General features: G+C 49.3%; 1 protein-coding gene across 1 annotated transcript in view; it reads left to right on the top strand.

Moving 5' to 3' along the window:
* The window catches only part of LOC139048947 (gastrula zinc finger protein XlCGF57.1-like), a 39,869-nt gene extending 30,637 nt beyond the window's left edge, over window positions 1-9,232 (top strand). The window contains exon 4 of the mRNA XM_070523945.1: window positions 4,205-9,232. Coding sequence (XP_070380046.1) covers window positions 4,205-5,169 — 965 coding nt within the window. The 3' untranslated portion in view covers window positions 5,170-9,232. The remainder of the gene's footprint in view (window positions 1-4,204) is intronic.
* The last annotated feature ends 10,358 nt before the right edge of the window (window positions 9,233-19,590 follow it).

The following is a 19,590-nucleotide window of genomic DNA, read 5'->3' as shown; positions in this document are numbered from 1 at the left end:
GCAACAAAATGCTGCGGTGGCTCTTGCATACCTGGTGAAGTTGTCTGCGGTTCTCTTGCAGGAACAAAGGGGATCAGGTGGCACCATTTACGCTGCAGGACACCGCCTCGCTGTGTTCAACCATGTAGCATCATGGCCTTTGGGCCAAGCTCAACACTGTAGCGTGTGCTTGGTCGGGTCACACCTTGAGCCTTGTACCTGTTAATAGTAGAGGCAGATTTACGGCACGGTGGCACGTTATGAAATCGCTCATCTGCTTCTACTTGTACTCTGTTTGTACTTCTTTTTTGCGTTGCCTATCCTGTGGACCCTGCTACACACACAACTGCACATTTTGGCCACTAAGAAACAGACATTTTATAGGCGTCCTTTGATTACAAATAATTAAGGAGGGATGTGGCATTGGTGATGCATGTGACAATGTTGCTGGTCACATCTCCCTTTCTTTAGTGAAAGAAAATGACATTTGGAACTAAGGCTTCAGTCGCACTCCACATAGCATCGTGGCTTTCGGCAGCACGTGGCTTTCAGCGCTTTCTTGAGCTTCACCTTCGTGCCAGGGGTTGGGGTCCTGTAGGCTGTTGCATCGTTGCTGCTGTTGATGTGGGGCTGTGGGAGCGGGGATGCTCTCTGTTGCAACAAAGCTCTTGACCATGTTCGTTTGCCACGATGTAGGAACTGGGTGTGCGGTTTTCTGTGACCGCACCTGTTCGGTTGTCGCACGGACCCAGGGTGCAGACTCTCCACTCCTCTTGCACCTCAGTTGTAGTATGTCTGTTTGCACTGGCGTATCTCCTTAAGTCTTGCAGTCACTTGCTAGGGTGGTACTGTCTCAAGCTCTAGAAGCTTGGTGTTCATAGGCAGCTGCGTCCTTGTCCTTCCTGTGAGATGCTTGACTAGAGTTGCAGGAGCTCATCTCTTGGCATGTTTCTCTACTCCAATATGGCACTGTGGAACTCTGAGGCACATTTTATTATGACTAGGCAGCTTCGACATAGAAAAAAAATATGATAATGGGAGACGGAGGTAGCCACGGGTGTACAAATCACGCAACACAGAGGCTGTTGAACCTATTCCTGCTAAGGCAGTTAGAATAACATGATTGTTTCTGTTCCATCTGTATTTTCACTGCTAAGTCATGCTTCTGATCATCTACCAACTTGCTCAGCTAGTAATTTCAATGTTAGGGATATATAGTGTCGATATGGTTCAGCCACCCAATTATGGTGCGTGGCTTGATGGGGGGTTAACTCTTTATTTGAATGCAGATTTAACTGTGAATTAGGATTAAGTTAGCACTTATTTTCATCATCTTGTATAAAAAAAAGAATGGAAGAGCAAGTTCGAGAAAAAATACTGGCATCTTAGCATAACATGTGTTGTATGCAATGTTTCAGAAAGTACTAACTTACACAGTGTGTCTTCCTTGCACTGGAGTAGTAAGTTGCTGCTCAAAAGCATTCTTTTCTTGCTCTAAAAGCATATATTTCTGCTCCAAACTGTGATTTTTTTCACTGGAAGCTGCTGAAAAAGACCAAGTGCCACTTCCATCACTACCTACAGTTGCCTCCCTTGTTTTTATCCAACTGTCTAGGTCATGTTTTGTTATACCTGTTGTATATTTAAGGTGCAAGGTGAAGTCTGGCAACACTGCTGCTCGCAGCTGTTCCCCCACTCTCGCTTTTCCCTGGCCACGCTTCGCTGGGCGGCTCATTCTTGGCTCAGCAGCCGTGCGATATGGAGGTTCCCATTGTTGATCCCGCCAAGTGTGAGATTCGTTCTTTAATTCGCTTTTTGCACACCAAAGGGACTCCACCCGTGGATATTCATCGTCAGTTGTCTGAGGTGTATGGCGACAATTGTACGTTCATTCAACAGGTCCGAATGTGGTGCAAGGAGTTTAGTGCTGGTCGGAAGAAAGTCCACGATGAAGAACGGAGTGGAAGACCATCAGTTCGGAGGCTGTTATCAATATGGTCCAATGCGAAGTGCATCAAAACAGAAGCATCACCATCTGTGAACTTGTCGCTCAGATTCCTGGGAGTTCTTACAGTACAGTGGAAAGTGCTTTGACTGAAAAATTGGGGTTTCACAAGTGTTGCGCTCAATGGGTACCTTCGCTATTGACATCAGACCACAAGAAGAGATGCCTTGACTGTGCTCGCCAGTTTCTTGAAGAGTGTCAAGAAGATAAAGAAGTGTAGTTACTCGATTGTTACGGGAGACGAAAGGTGGCTGAAACGAAGCAAAAGTCCAAACAGTGGCGTCACCCAGAGTCGGCAGTCGCAAAGAAATTCAAACGAACTCCTTTTGCTGGCAAAGTCATGGCCAGTGTTTCTTGGGACCGTAACGGGATACTGCTGATGGATTTCATCGAACGTGGGGCAACAGTCAATTCAGGACAGTTATTGTGCAACACTAACGAAACTCGGGCGAGCTATCCAGAACTGCCAGCGAGGACGACTGGCAGCCGGTGTAATGCTGCTTCACAACAACGCCCGACCTCACTTCTCCCATCAAACCCATGACATTTTGACAAACTTTGGGTGGACTGTCTTGCCCCACTCACGGTACAGTCCAGACCTCCTGCCTAGCGATTATCACTTGTTGCCCAAGTTAAAGGAACATTTGAATGGCCAACGCTTCTGTGGTGACTATGAAGTCAAAGGAGAGGTGAAACGCCTCAATGGGTTGGTGGCAGAGTTCTGTGACATTGGGATACAGAAATTGGAGCACCTTTTACAAAAATGCTGAGAAAGAGATGGCGATTATGTATGAAAATAGAGGAAAGTTTCAGTTTTCCAATGATGTAAAGCTTAATTCTGGGGCGATCCTCGTGTGTATATATATATATATATATATATATATATATGTAATATATGAACACTCTCACTGCAACTCAGGGGTAAGTTGGGCCCGGGGCATGAAACTAGTGTAGATGTCGTTCCATCGGAGCCACCGACGGTGGTCGGTTCCTCCCTTTGGAAACACTACAGTACCTTCACCTGTTAGTGTGTTAAAATGCATTCCGATTTGCAAAGGGTGCGGTTGTTCTGCACTATTCCTTGTCGGTGCCAGCAATCATTTGCCACTATTTTGTGATGGCAGAGCAAAAAGATATTGCTCTATTTGTGCACCTACAACCCACACCAAACACCGGAAAAATTTTACTGTGAGGTGAGGATCAGGGTATGAAGCACTGGGATTTGGATTCGAGGTGTGTGTCCATGGCAGTGCAATGTGCGCTGCCATAAAGCCACTCTTCCGGGCAAAGTTCTTGACTACCCACACTTTTGTTATCTCCTGAGGAACCCCACAGTTTTCCACACCTGTGTGTGGAAGATCTCTTCTATCCTCCTGCACTGTCGGTCATTTTCCTCTTCTACATGGGTCACCATTTAGCGTTTAGCAGTTGGTGAATAGTGCACATGGCACTGGCAAAGTATAACTTGGGTCACGATAAGCCATGCTTAATGGCCCAGCACCAGTCTCTGAAAACAGCAATGCAGAGCCACTGGCTGAAGATACAACGTGGACAAGTTGTTTATCCCCAAATGGATGCTGTTATGGTAAACATCTAAGGGTTGTATGCAGTTATTTCCATACGTTATATGCACATAATTTTTTTCCTTCTGGGCTGTTCTGAAAAAGGATGTAGCTTATACGTGTTTCTGGGTTATATGGGGAAAAATATGTTATTTCCTAGCCAGCTCCTTGCAATCTCAACTTATAAAAACATTGCCAAAGTTCAATGTGTGATCAAGTGCAAACCCGCTGATGAAGTCTCATACGAGACAAATTTTTTGTGCCAGAGAATCGCAACAACTTTTGCAAATGCCAAATTAGGCCTCGGGGCCTCAAATGCTCATTAAAGATAAAAGAGCAAGCTTAGTCCTAGCATTTTTAGTTTTCTCTAACAGTCGTAGGAATCCATGTTCACACTCCACATTCTCTCATTTGTGATTTTTTAGCCTTCTGGCAAAATACTTCTTGTAAGTGAACTTCACAAATGGCGACATGAAGTATTCAAGTGCAAAAATATTGAGTAAATTAAAAAGGGCAATTAGAAGTTTTTTGTTTCATCCTACTTAAAATCGCCCAGAAGGTCTCGTAAATGAAAGCCAGCTTGTTATTAAATTTAGCATTTGTGTTCTTTTTTCGCATTTCACAATAACTCTTAAGTGCTTTTGTTTTATTTGTGCAGCGTCGAGGCCCTGTATTTCTCCATCCACTGCCAAACGTGACAACTCAAGGCAAGGATGCCTCCACCGATGTCACCTGTGTGACTATGAGGCCGATGAACTATTTCTTCTGGAAGCACATGCCAGCATCCATACTGCCGAGAAGCTGTTTGAGTGCCCTTCATGTTCTCAGAGCTTCTCAGTCAAATCCAACTTAAAAGTTCACCTGCGCACCCACGCAGGCAAGAAGCCACATCAATGCCCTTCATGTTCTCGGAGCTTCTCACACAAGTGTTATCTGAATAGGCACCTGCGCTCCCACACTGGTGAGAAGCCATATCACTGCCCTTCATGTTCTCGGAGCTTCTCACACAAGGTTAGCCTGAATGCCCATGTGATCACCCACACTGGCGAAAATCCATATCAGTGCACTTCATGCTCTCGGGGCTTTGCTCACAAAAACCGCCTAATTGATCACATGCGCAGCCACACAGGCGAGAAGCCATATCAGTGTCCTTCATGCTCTCAGAGCTTCTTACGAAAGAGCACCCTCAATCAGCACCTGCGCATCCACACAGGTGAGAAGCCATTTAAGTGCCCTTCATGCTCTCGGAGCTTCTCACTCAAGGTCCACCTGAAAGCCCACCTGCGCACCCACACAGGCGAGAAGCCATATCAGTGCTCTGTATGCTCTCGGAGCTTCTCAAGCGGGTGGTACATGAAAGCCCATATGCGCAGCCACACAGATGAGAAGCCATATCATTGCCCATCATGCCCTCAGAGATTCTTGGTAAAGGGCCACCTGGAAGCCCACCTGCTCAGCCACACAGACGAGAAGCCATATCAGTGCCCTTCGTGCTCTCAGAGGTTCAAACTAAAGTCCAGCCTCCAAAAACACATGAAGCGGGAAGCCACTTCAATGCCCACTCGGTCTTCAGAGATTCTCGTTGCAGAATGCCCTGAAGACACACCAGTGCCTTCATCCTGATGAGTGTCCATATAGTTTCACCATCTTCTCCAGGTCCTCATCACTTGAACAGATTTAAAAGAGCACAGAACCATGATACTGTAGGGTAGGTCAACAATTTCGTTGAACTAGAGTCTGAATTAAACATCTACATATGTGCAGCATGTTACGTAGTGTTCTACAGCATCAGGTAGCACAAGTGTCTCCACATGCTCCCAAGGGGAAGCTTTCGCTCGGGCCCCATTCCAAATACGCTTATTTAAACGCATGTAAAACACAGTAATGCTTTGCTCAGATAACCAGTGGGCCCATTATAAGGAAATTCCTTAGATCTTTGAGATAAGATTGAATTCTGGTGACTGCTGGAAGCAGATTTTCGGTTGAAGGCCTGAATGTTATAACAGGAATTTACAAAAGTTGTTCAACTTGAAAAAGAATTGAAGCAATATGTTCATAAATTTGTAGCTCTGCACCTGGAATAGGTATCGTAGTTCTGTAAGTTGTATATGATAATAATCCAAAGTGTACAAATTTGTTGTATCAATTTATATCTTTCGTGAACTTGTTACATTGTTTTCAGGGACTTTGCAAATGTCATCATCATCAGCCTATTTTATGTACACTGCAGGTTGAAGGTTTCTACCTGCGATCTGCAATTACCCCATTCCTGCGCCAACCGATTCCAACTAGCGCTCGCGAATTTCCTAATTTCATCACTCCACCTAGTCTTCTATCGTATTTGACTGCGTTTCCCTTCTCTTGGTACCCATTCTGTAACCATAATGGTCCAGCGGTTATCTCACACATTGCATGACCTGCCTAGCTCCATTTTTTTCTCTTAATGTGAATTAGAATATCGACTATCCCCATTTGCTCTCTGATCCAAACCGCTCTCTTTCTGTCGCTTAATGTGATGCGTAGCATACTGCACCAGTAAAATGCACCGATTGTGCACCATCTCTTTCAGTGATAATGGTAAGCTCCCAGTCACGAGCTCACAATGCTTTCTGTATGCAATCCAACCCATTTTTACGGAATCTAGAGGCTGACTTGCGATCCTGAACTCTTGCTCCCTTGCCAATCTATTCATCATTATCTTTGTCTTCTTACTTAATAATCTTCAACCACACTTTTACATTCTCTCTGTTAAGGTTCTCAATCATTTGTTGTAACTCGTCTGCTGTGTTGCTGAATAGAACAATGTCATCGACAAACCGAAAGTTGCTGAGATATTCGCCTTCGATCCTTAATCCTAAGCCTTCCCAGTTTAATAGCTTGAATTCTTTTTCCAAGCACGCAGTGAAGAGGTTGCTTCCCTTTCTGGCCCCTTTCTTTATATGTACCTTCCTACTTTTCTTCTGTAGACTTAATGTAGCTGTGGAATCTCTCGAGATATTTTCCAAGGTATTTACGTAAGCGGTTTGTACTCCTTGATTACGTAATGCCGCTATGACTGCTGGTATCTCTACTGAATCAAATGCCTTTTCGTAATCTGTGATAGCAATGCAGAGAGGCTTATTGTACTCTGCAGATTTCTTGATTACCCGAATAATGACATGGGGGTGATCCATTGTAGAGTACCCCTTCCTGAAGCCAGCCTGTTCCTTTGGTTGACTAAAGTCCAGTGTTGCCCTTACTCTACTGGAGATTATTTTGGTGAATATTTTATGTAATACTGGGAGTAAGCTAATGGGCGTATAATTTTTCAATTCTTTCACGTCTCTCTTTTTGTGGATTGGTATAATGTTTGCATTCCTCCAGTTTTCTGGCACCCTTGCGGTCGATAGACACGTAAATACGTAGAGCTGCCAGTTTTCCAAGCATTACGTCTCCTCCATCTTTGATTAAATTGACTGTTGTTCCATCTTGCTCTGCCGCGCTTCCTCGTTTCATGTCTTGCGAGGCTCTTCTGACCTCATTGCTAGTTATAGGACGAGTTTCCAAATCCTGTTCATTACTGTTTCAGTGGAGGTATCCTGTCTCCTATGGGTACTGTATGTGACCTTAGAGAATTCCTTCACTGCTTTTACTATACCTTTGAGATTGCTGATGATATTTACCGTGCTTATATTTTAGTGCATACATCTTGCTTTGTCCTATGCCAAGTTTCTTTCTCACTGATTTCAGGCTTCATCCATTTTTTATGGCTTCTTCAGTCTTTCTCACGTTATAGTTTTGAAAAGCAGTTATTTTCGCCTTTTTGGTCAGTTTTGACAGTTCCGCAAATTCTCTCTCTTGAGTTGGACACTTTCATTCTTTGTCGTTTCTTCATTAGGTCCTTTGTTATTTTGGAGAGCTTGCCTACTGGTTGCCTTTGTGCCTTGCCTCCCATTTCAATTGCAGGTTCTGTAGCCAGCCTAGTTATGGTTTCATTCATTACCTCTATGTCATCTTCATCTCTGTTCTGAGGTTACATATTTGTTTGCAAGTACCAGCCTGAATTCGTCTGCTTTTACCCTTACTACCTCTAGGTTGACCTGTTTCTTCTTAACCAATTTTACTCCTTCTTCAAATTAAGTGACTCCTAGCCCACACTAGCCTATGATCACTGCACTTTACCTTGCCTATTACTTCTACATCCTGCACTCTGCTGGGATCGGCAGAAAGTGTGAAATCAATTTCATTTTTATCACCATTAGGGCTTTTCGAGGTCCACCTTCTTTTATTACGCTTCCCGAAAAAGGTGTTCATTATTCGAAGCTTGTTGCTTTCTGCCAATTCTACCGGTATCTCTCCTCAAGCATTCCTAGAATCGACACCGTAGTTTGTAGTTGCTTGTTCACCAGCCTGCTGCCCCCCTCTGTTGCATTGAAGTTGCCCATTACTACAGTATGCTGAGTTTGCACGTTTCTCATTGCTGATTCAACATCTTCATAAAACCGATCTACTTCCTCGACATCGTGATTGGATGTGGGAGGATAGGCTTGTACTATCTTTAGTCTATACCTCTTATTAAGTTTGATTACGACTGCTGCTAGCCTCTCATTAATGCTGTAAATTCGTCAATGTTGCCTGGCATGTCCTTATGGATTAGGAATCGCACCCCGTATTGGTTCTTTTCTGGGAGACCTCTATAGCAGAAGACATGGCCGTTATTCATCAATGTATCAGCCTCACCATTGTTTCTTATCCGTCTTAGGCCGATGATATCTTAAAGAATGTCTGATAGTTCCTCAAACAGTCATGCTATGCTAGCCTCACTCGACGGAGCTCGGCTGTTACACGTTGACAGGGTGCCACTAATTAGTGGCATAGTTGAAAGCCTTGTTTAATACATCAATTTTGTTTGCTTTATATGTCCTATTCGATGTACTTTACAGAATTGTGATATCATTTTCATTGCTGAGTTGCAAACTTGATGGTTTCGTTCTCTGAAAATTTGTGATTTTCAACCATTTTTATTATGAGATTGGTGGCCTAAATAAAGAATTCACTATCAGCAGTTACTAGATTGTATTTCTTTTAACTTCAACAAACCTCATCAAGTTTGGTGTAGTAGTTGTTGAGAAAAACGATTTCTCCTTTCCCATGTATTTAGATGGGAGCCCCTGAGCTGAAGCTTCCTCTTAAAGGATGCCTGAAACTCTTTTCTTGAAGTCGGTAAAATCAGCAATTTCGTTTGTCATGTTGTGGGTTTTCATTATTCGAAAATTAATCGATGTTCGTTCCTATCTCAAAAATTACTGTTTGCATGCCCCTACAAACTATGTATGTCACTGTATGTGATATTATTATTACATTACAGATGTATGAATGATCTGCTTTTTAAGCAGTTTTGTTTTCAGTATTCTCATTGGTAATACGAAATTTTTCTGTTTGACCAATTCATGTATTTGTTGGCTCTAGGTTCTGTTTTACGTGGTTCATCCTGGATTATTTAGAACTTATTCTATTCACATGTTTTTTTTTGCAAATGAGTACTTCTTTAGTGGAATTGCTTGTTCACTAAATTAAAGCTTTCGACGGTATGTTTCATCAGAGCATCAAATAAATGTCAGTGTTTGCGAGTATTCATTGTTGTTGGTATTTCTATGCTTGTATGACAGCTGCAATAAACGGATCTTAGCATTTTATTGTATCTGGAGCTGGAAGAGAAGTTTAGTGGCGACATTCGCAAATTCATAATTAGCATAGAAAGAAGCTGTTATAAGTAACATAAATGAGTAATTTTTTTCAATCTAATGTCAAGTCCACCATGCCTAATTCATTCCTACATTTAATTCCAACTAATGTACCAGCATTTCTATAAGCACTAGTATGACATATATTTCTAGAAATGTTTGTATAAACTTTACATTTCCAGTTGGGCCTGCATAGACCAGGCCCAACTTTTCCAGTATAGACCTGCACTGTGTAATACATTTGTGTGCAGAAGGCAAGAAACAGGGCCAGTCTCTCATCGGGAATTTCTTCACCGACAAAATTGTGCACGGGACATGCTTTAAAGATAATACAAGGATTCACTGTTTAGATTAAGGACATGCAAATATTTGATACGGTAAAGCAGTCACTTTGTCAATAGAACCATTTTCCTATAGCCTTCGAACACTTAAAACATTACGTGTACAGAAATAAACCTCAAATGGAAGCAAAAGCATGATAAATGCCACCCCCGTAGGCATAGTATAGGCATAACACATGAGAGCGTCCGTAGTAGAGGCAGGATACACGTCTCAGGCAGCTAGGCTTTCCCGGCTATACAGAGACCATTTTCACACTCTGAAGAGCCGTTTGTATGAGAGTTATTTGCTCATTCATTCCTTCTGCTCCATTTGTGCTTTTAATAAACAGTGCTTCATAATGTGCGATGTAACTAAAAGAACCTGCCAGTGTTATGAATACCAGGACGTGCACATTGTTTCATGCATATTTCGATAATACCTGTTCATCTTTTCAAAACAATTTGAAACGTATTCTTCATTTGTTTCACTTCTGGCACTATTATAGTTTTATTCCATTCAATCTGAAAATTAGTTCTATATTGGGCAACAATGTACCTACATGTAATGAGTAAACCTATGAGGCTTTTTTTTTCTTTGCAAGTGCCTCTCCTATAAGGATTACCTCAACATCCATTCAGCCATTTCAGTGACGCGCATGCCTTCAGAGTTTGGCACGTTGGACAGGAAACTACGAAAACACGCAGATATTGCACAAATAATTTAACAATTCGAAAAACATGAATCGCAGGAATATCGACTTGATCAACAAGATCGTACTTTCTTACAGCTACGGCCACACTTGTCGTCTGCCTTCCACTATTGTATAATAGCTTTTGCGCTCACCTATCACTGTTTTCAGCATGCTTCCAGTCAACTACATCCTTACCGCAGCTTATCCTTGCTTTCAAGCTCAAGTTGCATTTTTCTTAACTCGTGATATTACTCGCGCTTCTCTCTCTCTCTGCCCCGCTCTTCTCTACCTCTGTCCCGTTTCACTTTTCCTGAGAAGTTCCAACCCAATTTCAATGTCCTCGTCCCTGGCCTGTTCGAAAATCAGCCACTATAATACCGATTTTAGCATTTCCTTGTTTACCTCTAGGCTCAGTTCCTCACCAACAATCAACAATTCGTCTCTCAGCAGTGTCCTTAACTCCATGATTGCTGCTATACTGCCTTGGTCGTGCTCGCTAAACATACCTAGATAAACACAACCAAGCTAACAATCAACAATCCAGCTTCCCTACTGTTCTAAACTAAACCACAAAATGATGCCTGGAAAATCAAAACAAGAACCAAGCACTCACCTCAGACACAGCACCACATCACAAAGTCCATCCAACCGCTGTCAGTCAGTTGTAATGGTTGGGGTCGGGCATGAAATAGATGGTAGCTGGCCGATGCCGTCGTCCAACTCATCCACGCTGAGGGCGTTGTTGAAGGGAGAGACTTGTTCTCATCGAAAACGAGAAATATGGGATTTATTTACAGTATCTACATGAGAACATTACAGTTCATCAGTCTAGCATGACTAAAAGAGAATGCACACCCACCAGCCGCGCCACAGCTGCTTATAAACACTCTGTCCTCCCTAGATCCCTATGTGAGGGAAAACGGCAGTTCAACCGTCGACCAATTCAGAGCGTCCAAAGTCATCGTAGCCGACCCGCCTTTGAGGGGGAGGGTTTACACAGACTTCCGCACAGGTTTCACTGACCACACCAACGTGAGAGCGTTTTCGCAGACACGGCCGGGTCTTGCCCTAAGCAGGTGCCTCTAGGTCCCGGAGTTGACCCCGCTACAGTGGCCGCCGCGTCTGTCCATTGACTGACGACTTCTAAGACCCGTAAGACGGCGCCGCAAAACACGTTCTTCCAGGAGTTCCACCGCTTCAAACAAACCGTGACGGTAACGGCGAATCCATTAACAATACTTGGTCCGCCGGCTGTGTGTACTCATACCGGCGCCGTTCGGTTGGGGACTGTCGTATTGTCGTCCTTACAAAGCGAGTCGCCGCAGTAGACATACTTGCGCATTCCGGTTGGGGACTGTCGTGTTGTCGTCCTTACGAAGCGAGTCGCCGCAGTAGACATCCCGGAGCCGTTCGGTTGAGGACTGTCGTATTGTCCTTACGAAGCAAGTCGCCGCAGTAGACATCCCGGCGCCGTTCGGTTGGGGACTGTCGTATTGTCGTCCTTACGAAGCAAGTCGCCACAGCAGACATCCCGGCGCCGTTCGGTTGGGGACTGTCGTGTTGTCGTCCTTACAAAGCGAGTCGCCGCAGCAGACATCCCGGCGCCGTTCGGTTGGGGACTGTCGTCCTTACAAAGCGAGTCACCGCAGTAGACATCCCGGCGCCGTTCGGTTGGGGACTGTCGTATTGTCGTCCTTACAAAGCAAGTCGCCGCAGTAGACATCCCGGCGCCGTTCGATTGGGGACTGTCGTACTGTCGTCCTTACAAAGCGAGTCACCGCAGTAGACATCCCGGCGCCGTTCGGTTGGGGACTGTCGTATTGTCGTCCTTACAAAGCGAGTCGCCGCAGTATAGACATACCGGCGCATTCAGGTTGGGGACTGTCGTGTTGTCCTTACGAAGCGAGTCGCCACAGTAGACATCCCGGCGCATTTCGGTTGGGGACTGTCGTATTGTCCTTACGAAGCAAGTCGCCGCAGTAGACATCCCGGCGCCGTTCGGTTGGGGACTGTCGTATTGTCGTCCTTACGAAGCAAGTCGCCGGAGCAGACATCCCGGCGCCATTCGGTTGGGGACTGTCGTACTGTCGTCCTTACGAAGCAAGTCGCCGCAGCAGACATCCCGGCGCCGTTCGGTTGGGGACTGTCGTACTGTCGTCCTTACAAAGCGAGTCACCGCAGTAGACATCCCGGCGCCGTTCGGTTGGGGACTGTCGTATTGTCGTCCTTACAAAGCAAGTCGCCGCAGTAGACATCCCGGCGCCGTTCGGTTGGGGACTGTCGTACTGTCGTCCTTACAAAGCGAGTCACCGCAGTAGACATCCCGGCGCCGTTCGGTTGGGGACTGTCGTATCGTCGTCCTTACAAAGCGAGTCGCCGCAGTATAGACATACCGGCGCATTCAGGTTGGGGACTGTCGTGTTGTCGTCCTTACGAAGCGAGTCGCCACAGTAGACATCCCGGCGCATTTCGGTTGGGGACTGTCGTATTGTCCTTACGAAGCAAGTCGCCGCAGTAGACATCCCGGCGCTGTTCGGTTGGGGACTGTCGTATTGTCGTCCTTACGAAGCAAGTCGCCGCAGCACACATCCCGGCGCCATTCGGTTGGGGACTGTCGTACTGTCGTCCTTACGAAGCAAGTCGCCGCAGCAGACATCCCGGCGCCATTCGGTTGGGGACTGTCGTGTTGTCGTCCTTACGAAGCAAGTCGCCGCAGCAGACATCCCGGCGCCGTTCGGTTGGGGACTGTCGTACTGTCGTCCTTACAAAGCGAGTCACCGCAGTAGACATCCCGGCGCCGTTCGGTTGGGGACTGTCGTATTGTCGTCCTTACAAAGCGAGTCGCCGCAGTATAGACATACCGGCGCATTCAGGTTGGGGACTGTCGTGTTGTCGTCCTTACGAAGCGAGTCGCCACAGTAGACATCCCGGCGCATTTCGGTTGGGGACTGTCGTATATTGTCCTCACGAAGCAAGTCGCCGCAGTAGACATCCCGGCGCCGTTCGGTTGGGGACTGTCGTATTGTCGTCCTTACGAAGCAAGTCGCCGCAGCAGACATCCCGGCGCCATTCGGTTGGGGACTGTCGTACTATCGTCCTTACGAAGCAAGTCGCCGCAGCAGACATCCCGGCGCCGTTCGGTTGGGGACTGTCGTACTGTCGTCCTTACAAAGCGAGTCACCGCAGTAGACATCCCGGCGCCGTTCGGTTGGGGACTGTCGTATTGTCGTCCTTACAAAGCAAGTCGCCGCAGTAGACATCCCGGCGCCGTTCGGTTGGGGACTGTCGTACTGTCGTCCTTACAAAGCGAGTCACCGCAGTAGACATCCCGGCGCCGTTCGGTTGGGGACTGTCGTATTGTCGTCCTTACAAAGCGAGTCGCCGCAGTATAGACATACCGGCGCATTCAGGTTGGGGACTGTCGTGTTGTCGTCCTTACGAAGCGAGTCGCCACAGTAGACATCCCGGCGCATTTCGGTTGTGGACTGTCGTATTGTCCTTACGAAGCAAGTCGCCGCAGTAGACATCCCGGCGCCGTTCGGTTGGGGACTGTCGTATTGTCGTCCTTACGAAGCAAGTCGCCGCAGCAGACATCCCGGCGCCATTCGGTTGGGGACTGTCGTACTGTCGTCCTTACGAAGCAAGTCGCCGCAGCAGACATCCCGGCGCCGTTCGGTTGGGGACTGTCGTATTGTCGTCCTTACGAAGCAAGTCGCCGCAGCAGACATCCCGGCGCCATTCGGTTGGGGACTGTCGTGTTGTCGTCCTTACGAAGCAAGTCACCGCAGTAGACATCCCGGCGCCGTTCGGTTGGGGACTGTCGTATTGTCGTCCTTACAAAGCAAGTCGCCGCAGTAGACATCCCGGCGCCGTTCGGTTGGGGACTGTCGTACTGTCGTCCTTACAAAGCGAGTCACCGCAGTAGACATCCCGGCGCCGTTCGGTTGGGGACTGTCGTATCGTCGTCCTTACAAAGCGAGTCGCCGCAGTATAGACATACCGGCGCATTCAGGTTGGGGACTGTCGTGTTGTCGTCCTTACGAAGCGAGTCGCCACAGTAGACATCCCGGCGCATTTCGGTTGGGGACTGTCGTGTCGTCCTTACAAAGCGAGTCGCCGCAGTAGACATCCCGGCGCCGTTCGGTTGGGGACTGTCGTATTGTCGTCCTTACAAAGCGAGTCGCCGCAGTATAGACATACCGGCGCATTCAGGTTAGGGACTGTCGTGTTGTCGTCCTTACGAAGCGAGTCGCCACAGTAGACATCCCGGCGCATTTCGGTTGGGGACTGTCGTATTGTCCTTACGAAGCAAGTCGCCGCAGTAGACATCCCGGCGCCGTTCGGTTGGGGACTGTCGTATTGTCGTCCTTACGAAGCAAGTCGCCGCAGCAGACATCCCGGCGCCATTCGGCTGGGGACTGTCGTACTGTCGTCCTTACGAAGCAAGTCGCCGCAGCAGACATCCCGGCGCCGTTCGGTTGGGGACTGTCGTACTGTCGTCCTTACAAAGCGAGTCACCGCAGTAGACATCCCGGCGCCGATCGGTTGGGGACTGTCGTATTGTCGTCCTTACAAAGCAAGTCGCCGCAGTAGACATCCCGGCGCCGTTCGGTTGGGGACTGTCGTACTGTCGCCCTTACAAAGCGAGTCACCGCAGTAGACATCCCGGCGCCGTTCGGTTGGGGACTGTCGTATTGTCGTCCTTACAAAGCGAGTCGCCGCAGTATAGACATACCGGCGCATTCAGGTTGGGGACTGTCGTGTTGTCGTCCTTACGAAGCAAGTCGCCGCAGCAGACATCCCGGCGCCGTTCGGTTGGGGACTGTCGTATTGTCGTCCTTACGAAGCAAGTCGCCGCAGTAGACATCCCGGCGCCGTTCGGTTGGGGACTGTCGTATTGTCCTTACAAAGCGAGTCGCCGCAGTATAGACATACCGGCGCATTTCGGTTGGGGACTGTCGTATTGTCGTCCTTACAAAGCGAGTCGCCGCAGTATAGACATACCGGCGCCGTTTGGTTGGGGACTGTCGTATTGTCGTCCTTACAAAGCGAGTCGCCGCAGTAGACAAGCCAGCGCATTTCGGTTGGGTACTGTCGTATTGTCGTCCTTACAAAGCGAGTCGCCGCAGTATAGACATACCGGCGCATTCAGGTTGGGGACTGTCGTGTTGTCGTCCTTACGAAGCGAGTCGCCACAGGAGACATCCCGGCGCATTTCGGTTGGGGACTGTCGTATATTGTCGTCCTTACGAAGCAACTCGCCGCAGTAGACATCCCGGCGCCGTTCGGTTGGGGACTGTCGTATTGTCGTCCTTACGAAGCGAGTCGCCGCAGCAGACATCCCGGCGCCGTTCGGTTGGGGACTGTCGTATTGTCGTCCTTACGAAGCAAGTCGCCGCAGTAGACATCCCGGCGCCGTTCGGTTGGGGACTGTCGTATTGTCGTCCTTACAAAGCGAGTCGCCGCAGTATAGACATACCGGCGCCGTTTGGTTGGGGACTGTCGTATTGTCGTCCTTACAAAGCGAGTCGCCGCAGTAGACAAGCCAGCGCATTTCGGTTGGGTACTGTCGTATTGTCGTCCTTACAAAGCGAGTCGCCGCAGTATAGACATACCGGCGCATTCAGGTTGGGGACTGTCGTGTTGTCGTCCTTACGAAGCGAGTCGCCACAGGAGACATCCCGGCGCATTTCGGTTGGGGACTGTCGTATATTGTCGTCCTTACGAAGCAACTCGCCGCAGTAGACATCCCGGCGCCGTTCGGTTGGGGACTGTCGTATTGTCGTCCTTACGAAGCGAGTCGCCGCAGCAGACATCCCGGCGCCGTTCGGTTGGGGACTGTTGTATTGTCGTCCTTACGAAGCAAGTCGCCGCAGTAGACGTCCCGGCGCCGTTCGGTTGGGGACTGTCGTATTGTCCTTACAAAGCGAGTCGCCGCAGTATAGACATACCGGCGCATTTCGGTTGGGAACTGTCGTATTGTCGTCCTTACAAAGCGACTCACCGCAGTATAGACATACCGGCGCATTTCGGTTGGGCACTGTCGTATTGTCGTCCTTACAAAGCGAGTCGCCGCAGTAGACATACTTGCGCATTCCGGTTGGGGACTGTCGTGTTGTCGTCCTTACGAAGCGAGTCGCCGCAGTAGACATCCCGGAGCCGTTCGGTTGGGGACTGTCGTATTGTCGTCCTTACAAAGCGAGTCGCCGCAGTATAGACATACCGGCGCATTCAGGTTGGGGACTGTCGTGTTGTCGTCCTTACGAAGCGAGTCGCCACAGTAGACATCCCGGCGCATTTCGGTTGGGGACTGTCGTATTGTCGTCCTTACGAAGCGAGTCGCCGCAGCAGACATCCCGGCGCCGTTCGGTTGGGGACTGTTGTATTGTCGTCCTTACGAAGCAAGTCGCCGCAGTAGACGTCCCGGCGCCGTTCGGTTGGGGACTGTCGTATTGTCCTTACAAAGCGAGTCGCCGCAGTATAGACATACCGGCGCATTTCGGTTGGGAACTGTCGTACTGTCGTCCTTACAAAGCGAGTCACCGCAGTAGACATCCCGGCGCCGATCGGTTGGGGACTGTCGTATTGTCGTCCTTACAAAGCAAGTCGCCGCAGTAGACATCCCGGCGCCGTTCGGTTGGGGACTGTCGTACTGTCGTCCTTACAAAGCGAGTCACCGCAGTAGACATCCCGGCGCCGTTCGGTTGGGGACTGTCGTATTGTCGTCCTTACAAAGCGAGTCGCCGCAGTATAGACATACCGGCGCATTCAGGTTGGGGACTGTCGTGTTGTCGTCCTTACGAAGCGAGTCGCCACAGTAGACATCCCGGCGCATTTCGGTTGGGGACTGTCGTATTGTCCTTACGAAGCAAGTCGCCGCAGTAGACATCCCGGCGCCGTTCGGTTGGGGACTGTCGTATTGTCGTCCTTACGAAGCAAGTCGCCGCAGCAGACATCCCGGCGCCATTCGGTTGGGGACTGTCGTACTGTCGTCCTTACGAAGCAAGTCGCCGCAGCAGACATCCCGGCGCCGTTCGGTTGGGGACTGTCGTGTTGTCGTCCTTACAAAGCGAGTCGCCGCAGTAGACAAGCCGGCGCATTTCGGTTGGGTACTGTCGTATTGTCGTCCTTACGAAGCGAGTCGCCGCAGTAGACATCCCGGAGCCGTTCGGTTGAGGACTGTCGTATTGTCCTTACGAAGCAAGTCGCCGCAGTAGACATCCCGGCGCCGTTCGGTTGGGGACTGTCGTATTGTCGTCCTTACGAAGCAAGTCGCCGCAGCAGACATCCCGACGCCGTTCGGTTGGGGACTGTCGTATTGTCGTCCTTACGAAGCAAGTCGCCGCAGTAGACATCCCGGTGCCGTTCGGTTGGGGACTGTCGTACTGTCGTCCTTACAAAGCGAGTCACCGCAGTAGACATCCCGGCGCCGTTCGGTTGGGGACTGTCGTATTGTCGTCCTTACAAAGCGAGTCGCCGCAGTATAGACATACCGGCGCATTCAGGTTGGGGACTGTCGTGTTGTCGTCCTTACGAAGCGAGTCGCCACAGGAGACATCCCGGTGCATTTCGGTTGGGGACTGTCGTATATTGTCGTCCTTACGAAGCAACTCGCCGCAGTAGACATCCCGGCGCCGTTCGGTTGGGGACTGTCGTATTGTCGTCCTTACGAAGCAAGTCGCCGCAGCAGACATCCCGGCGCCGTTCGGTTGGGGACTGTCGTATTGTCGTCCTTACGAAGCAAGTCGCCGCAGTAGACATCCCGGCGCCGTTCGGTTGGGGACTGTCGTATTGTCCTTACAAAGCGAGTCGCCGCAGTATAGACATACCGGCGCATTTCGGTTGGGGACTGTCGTATTGTCGTCCTTACAAAGCGAGTCGCCGCAGTATAGACATACCGGCGCCGTTTGGTTGGGGGCTGTCGTATTGTCGTCCTTACAAAGCGAGTCGCCGCAGTAGACAAGCCAGCGCATTTCGGTTGGGTACTGTCGTATTGTCGTCCTTACAAAGCGAGTCGCCGCAGTATAGACATACCGGCGCATTCAGGTTGGGGACTGTCGTGTTGTCGTCCTTACGAAGCGAGTCGCCACAGGAGACATCCCGGCGCATTTCGGTTGGGGACTGTCGTATATTGTCGTCCTTACGAAGCAACTCGCCGCAGTAGACATCCCGGCGCCGTTCGGTTGGGGACTGTCGTATTGTCGTCCTTACGAAGCGAGTCGCCGCAGCAGACATCCCGGCGCCGTTCGGTTGGGGACTGTTGTATTGTCGTCCTTACGAAGCAAGTCGCCGCAGTAGACGTCCCGGCGCCGTTCGGTTGGGGACTGTCGTATTGTCCTTACAAAGCGAGTCGCCGCAGTATAGACATACCGGCGCATTTCGGTTGGGAACTGTCGTATTGTCGTCCTTACAAAGCGACTCACCGCAGTATAGACATACCGGCGCATTTCGGTTGGGCACTGTCGTATTGTCGTCCTTACAAAGCGAGTCGCCGCAGTAGACATACTTGCGCATTCCGGTTGGGGACTGTCGTGTTGTCGTCCTTACGAAGCGAGTCGCCGCAGTAGACATCCCGGAGCCGTTCGGTTGGGGACTGTCGTATTGTCGTCCTTACAAAGCGAGTCGCCGCAGTATAGACATACCGGCGCATTCAGGTTGGGGACTGTCGTGTTGTCGTCCTTACGAAGCGAGTCGCCACAGTAGACATCCCGGCGCATTTCGGTTGGGGACTGTCGTATTGTCGTCCTTACGAAGCGAGTCGCCGCAGCAGACATCCCGGCGCCGTTCGGTTGGGGACTGTTGTATTGTCGTCCTTACGAAGCAAGTCGCCGCAGTAGACGTCCCGGCGCCGTTCGGTTGGGGACTGTCGTATTGTCCTTACAAAGCGAGTCGCCGCAGTATAGACATACCGGCGCATTTCGGTTGGGAACTGTCGTACTGTCGTCCTTACAAAGCGAGTCACCGCAGTAGACATCCCGGCGCCGATCGGTTGGGGACTGTCGTATTGTCGTCCTTACAAAGCAAGTCGCCGCAGTAGACATCCCGGCGCCGTTCGGTTGGGGACTGTCGTACTGTCGTCCTTACAAAGCGAGTCACCGCAGTAGACATCCCGGCGCCGTTCGGTTGGGGACTGTCGTATTGTCGTCCTTACAAAGCGAGTCGCCGCAGTATAGACATACCGGCGCATTCAGGTTGGGGACTGTCGTGTTGTCGTCCTTACGAAGCGAGTCGCCACAGTAGACATCCCGGCGCATTTCGGTTGGGGACTGTCGTATTGTCCTTACGAAGCAAGTCGCCGCAGTAGACATC

This window comes from Dermacentor albipictus, chromosome 8 (assembly GCF_038994185.2).
Source record: "Dermacentor albipictus isolate Rhodes 1998 colony chromosome 8, USDA_Dalb.pri_finalv2, whole genome shotgun sequence".
Classification (NCBI taxonomy): Eukaryota; Metazoa; Arthropoda; class Arachnida; order Ixodida; family Ixodidae; genus Dermacentor; species Dermacentor albipictus.
This window is presented reverse-complemented; position numbering and strand designations above follow the sequence as displayed.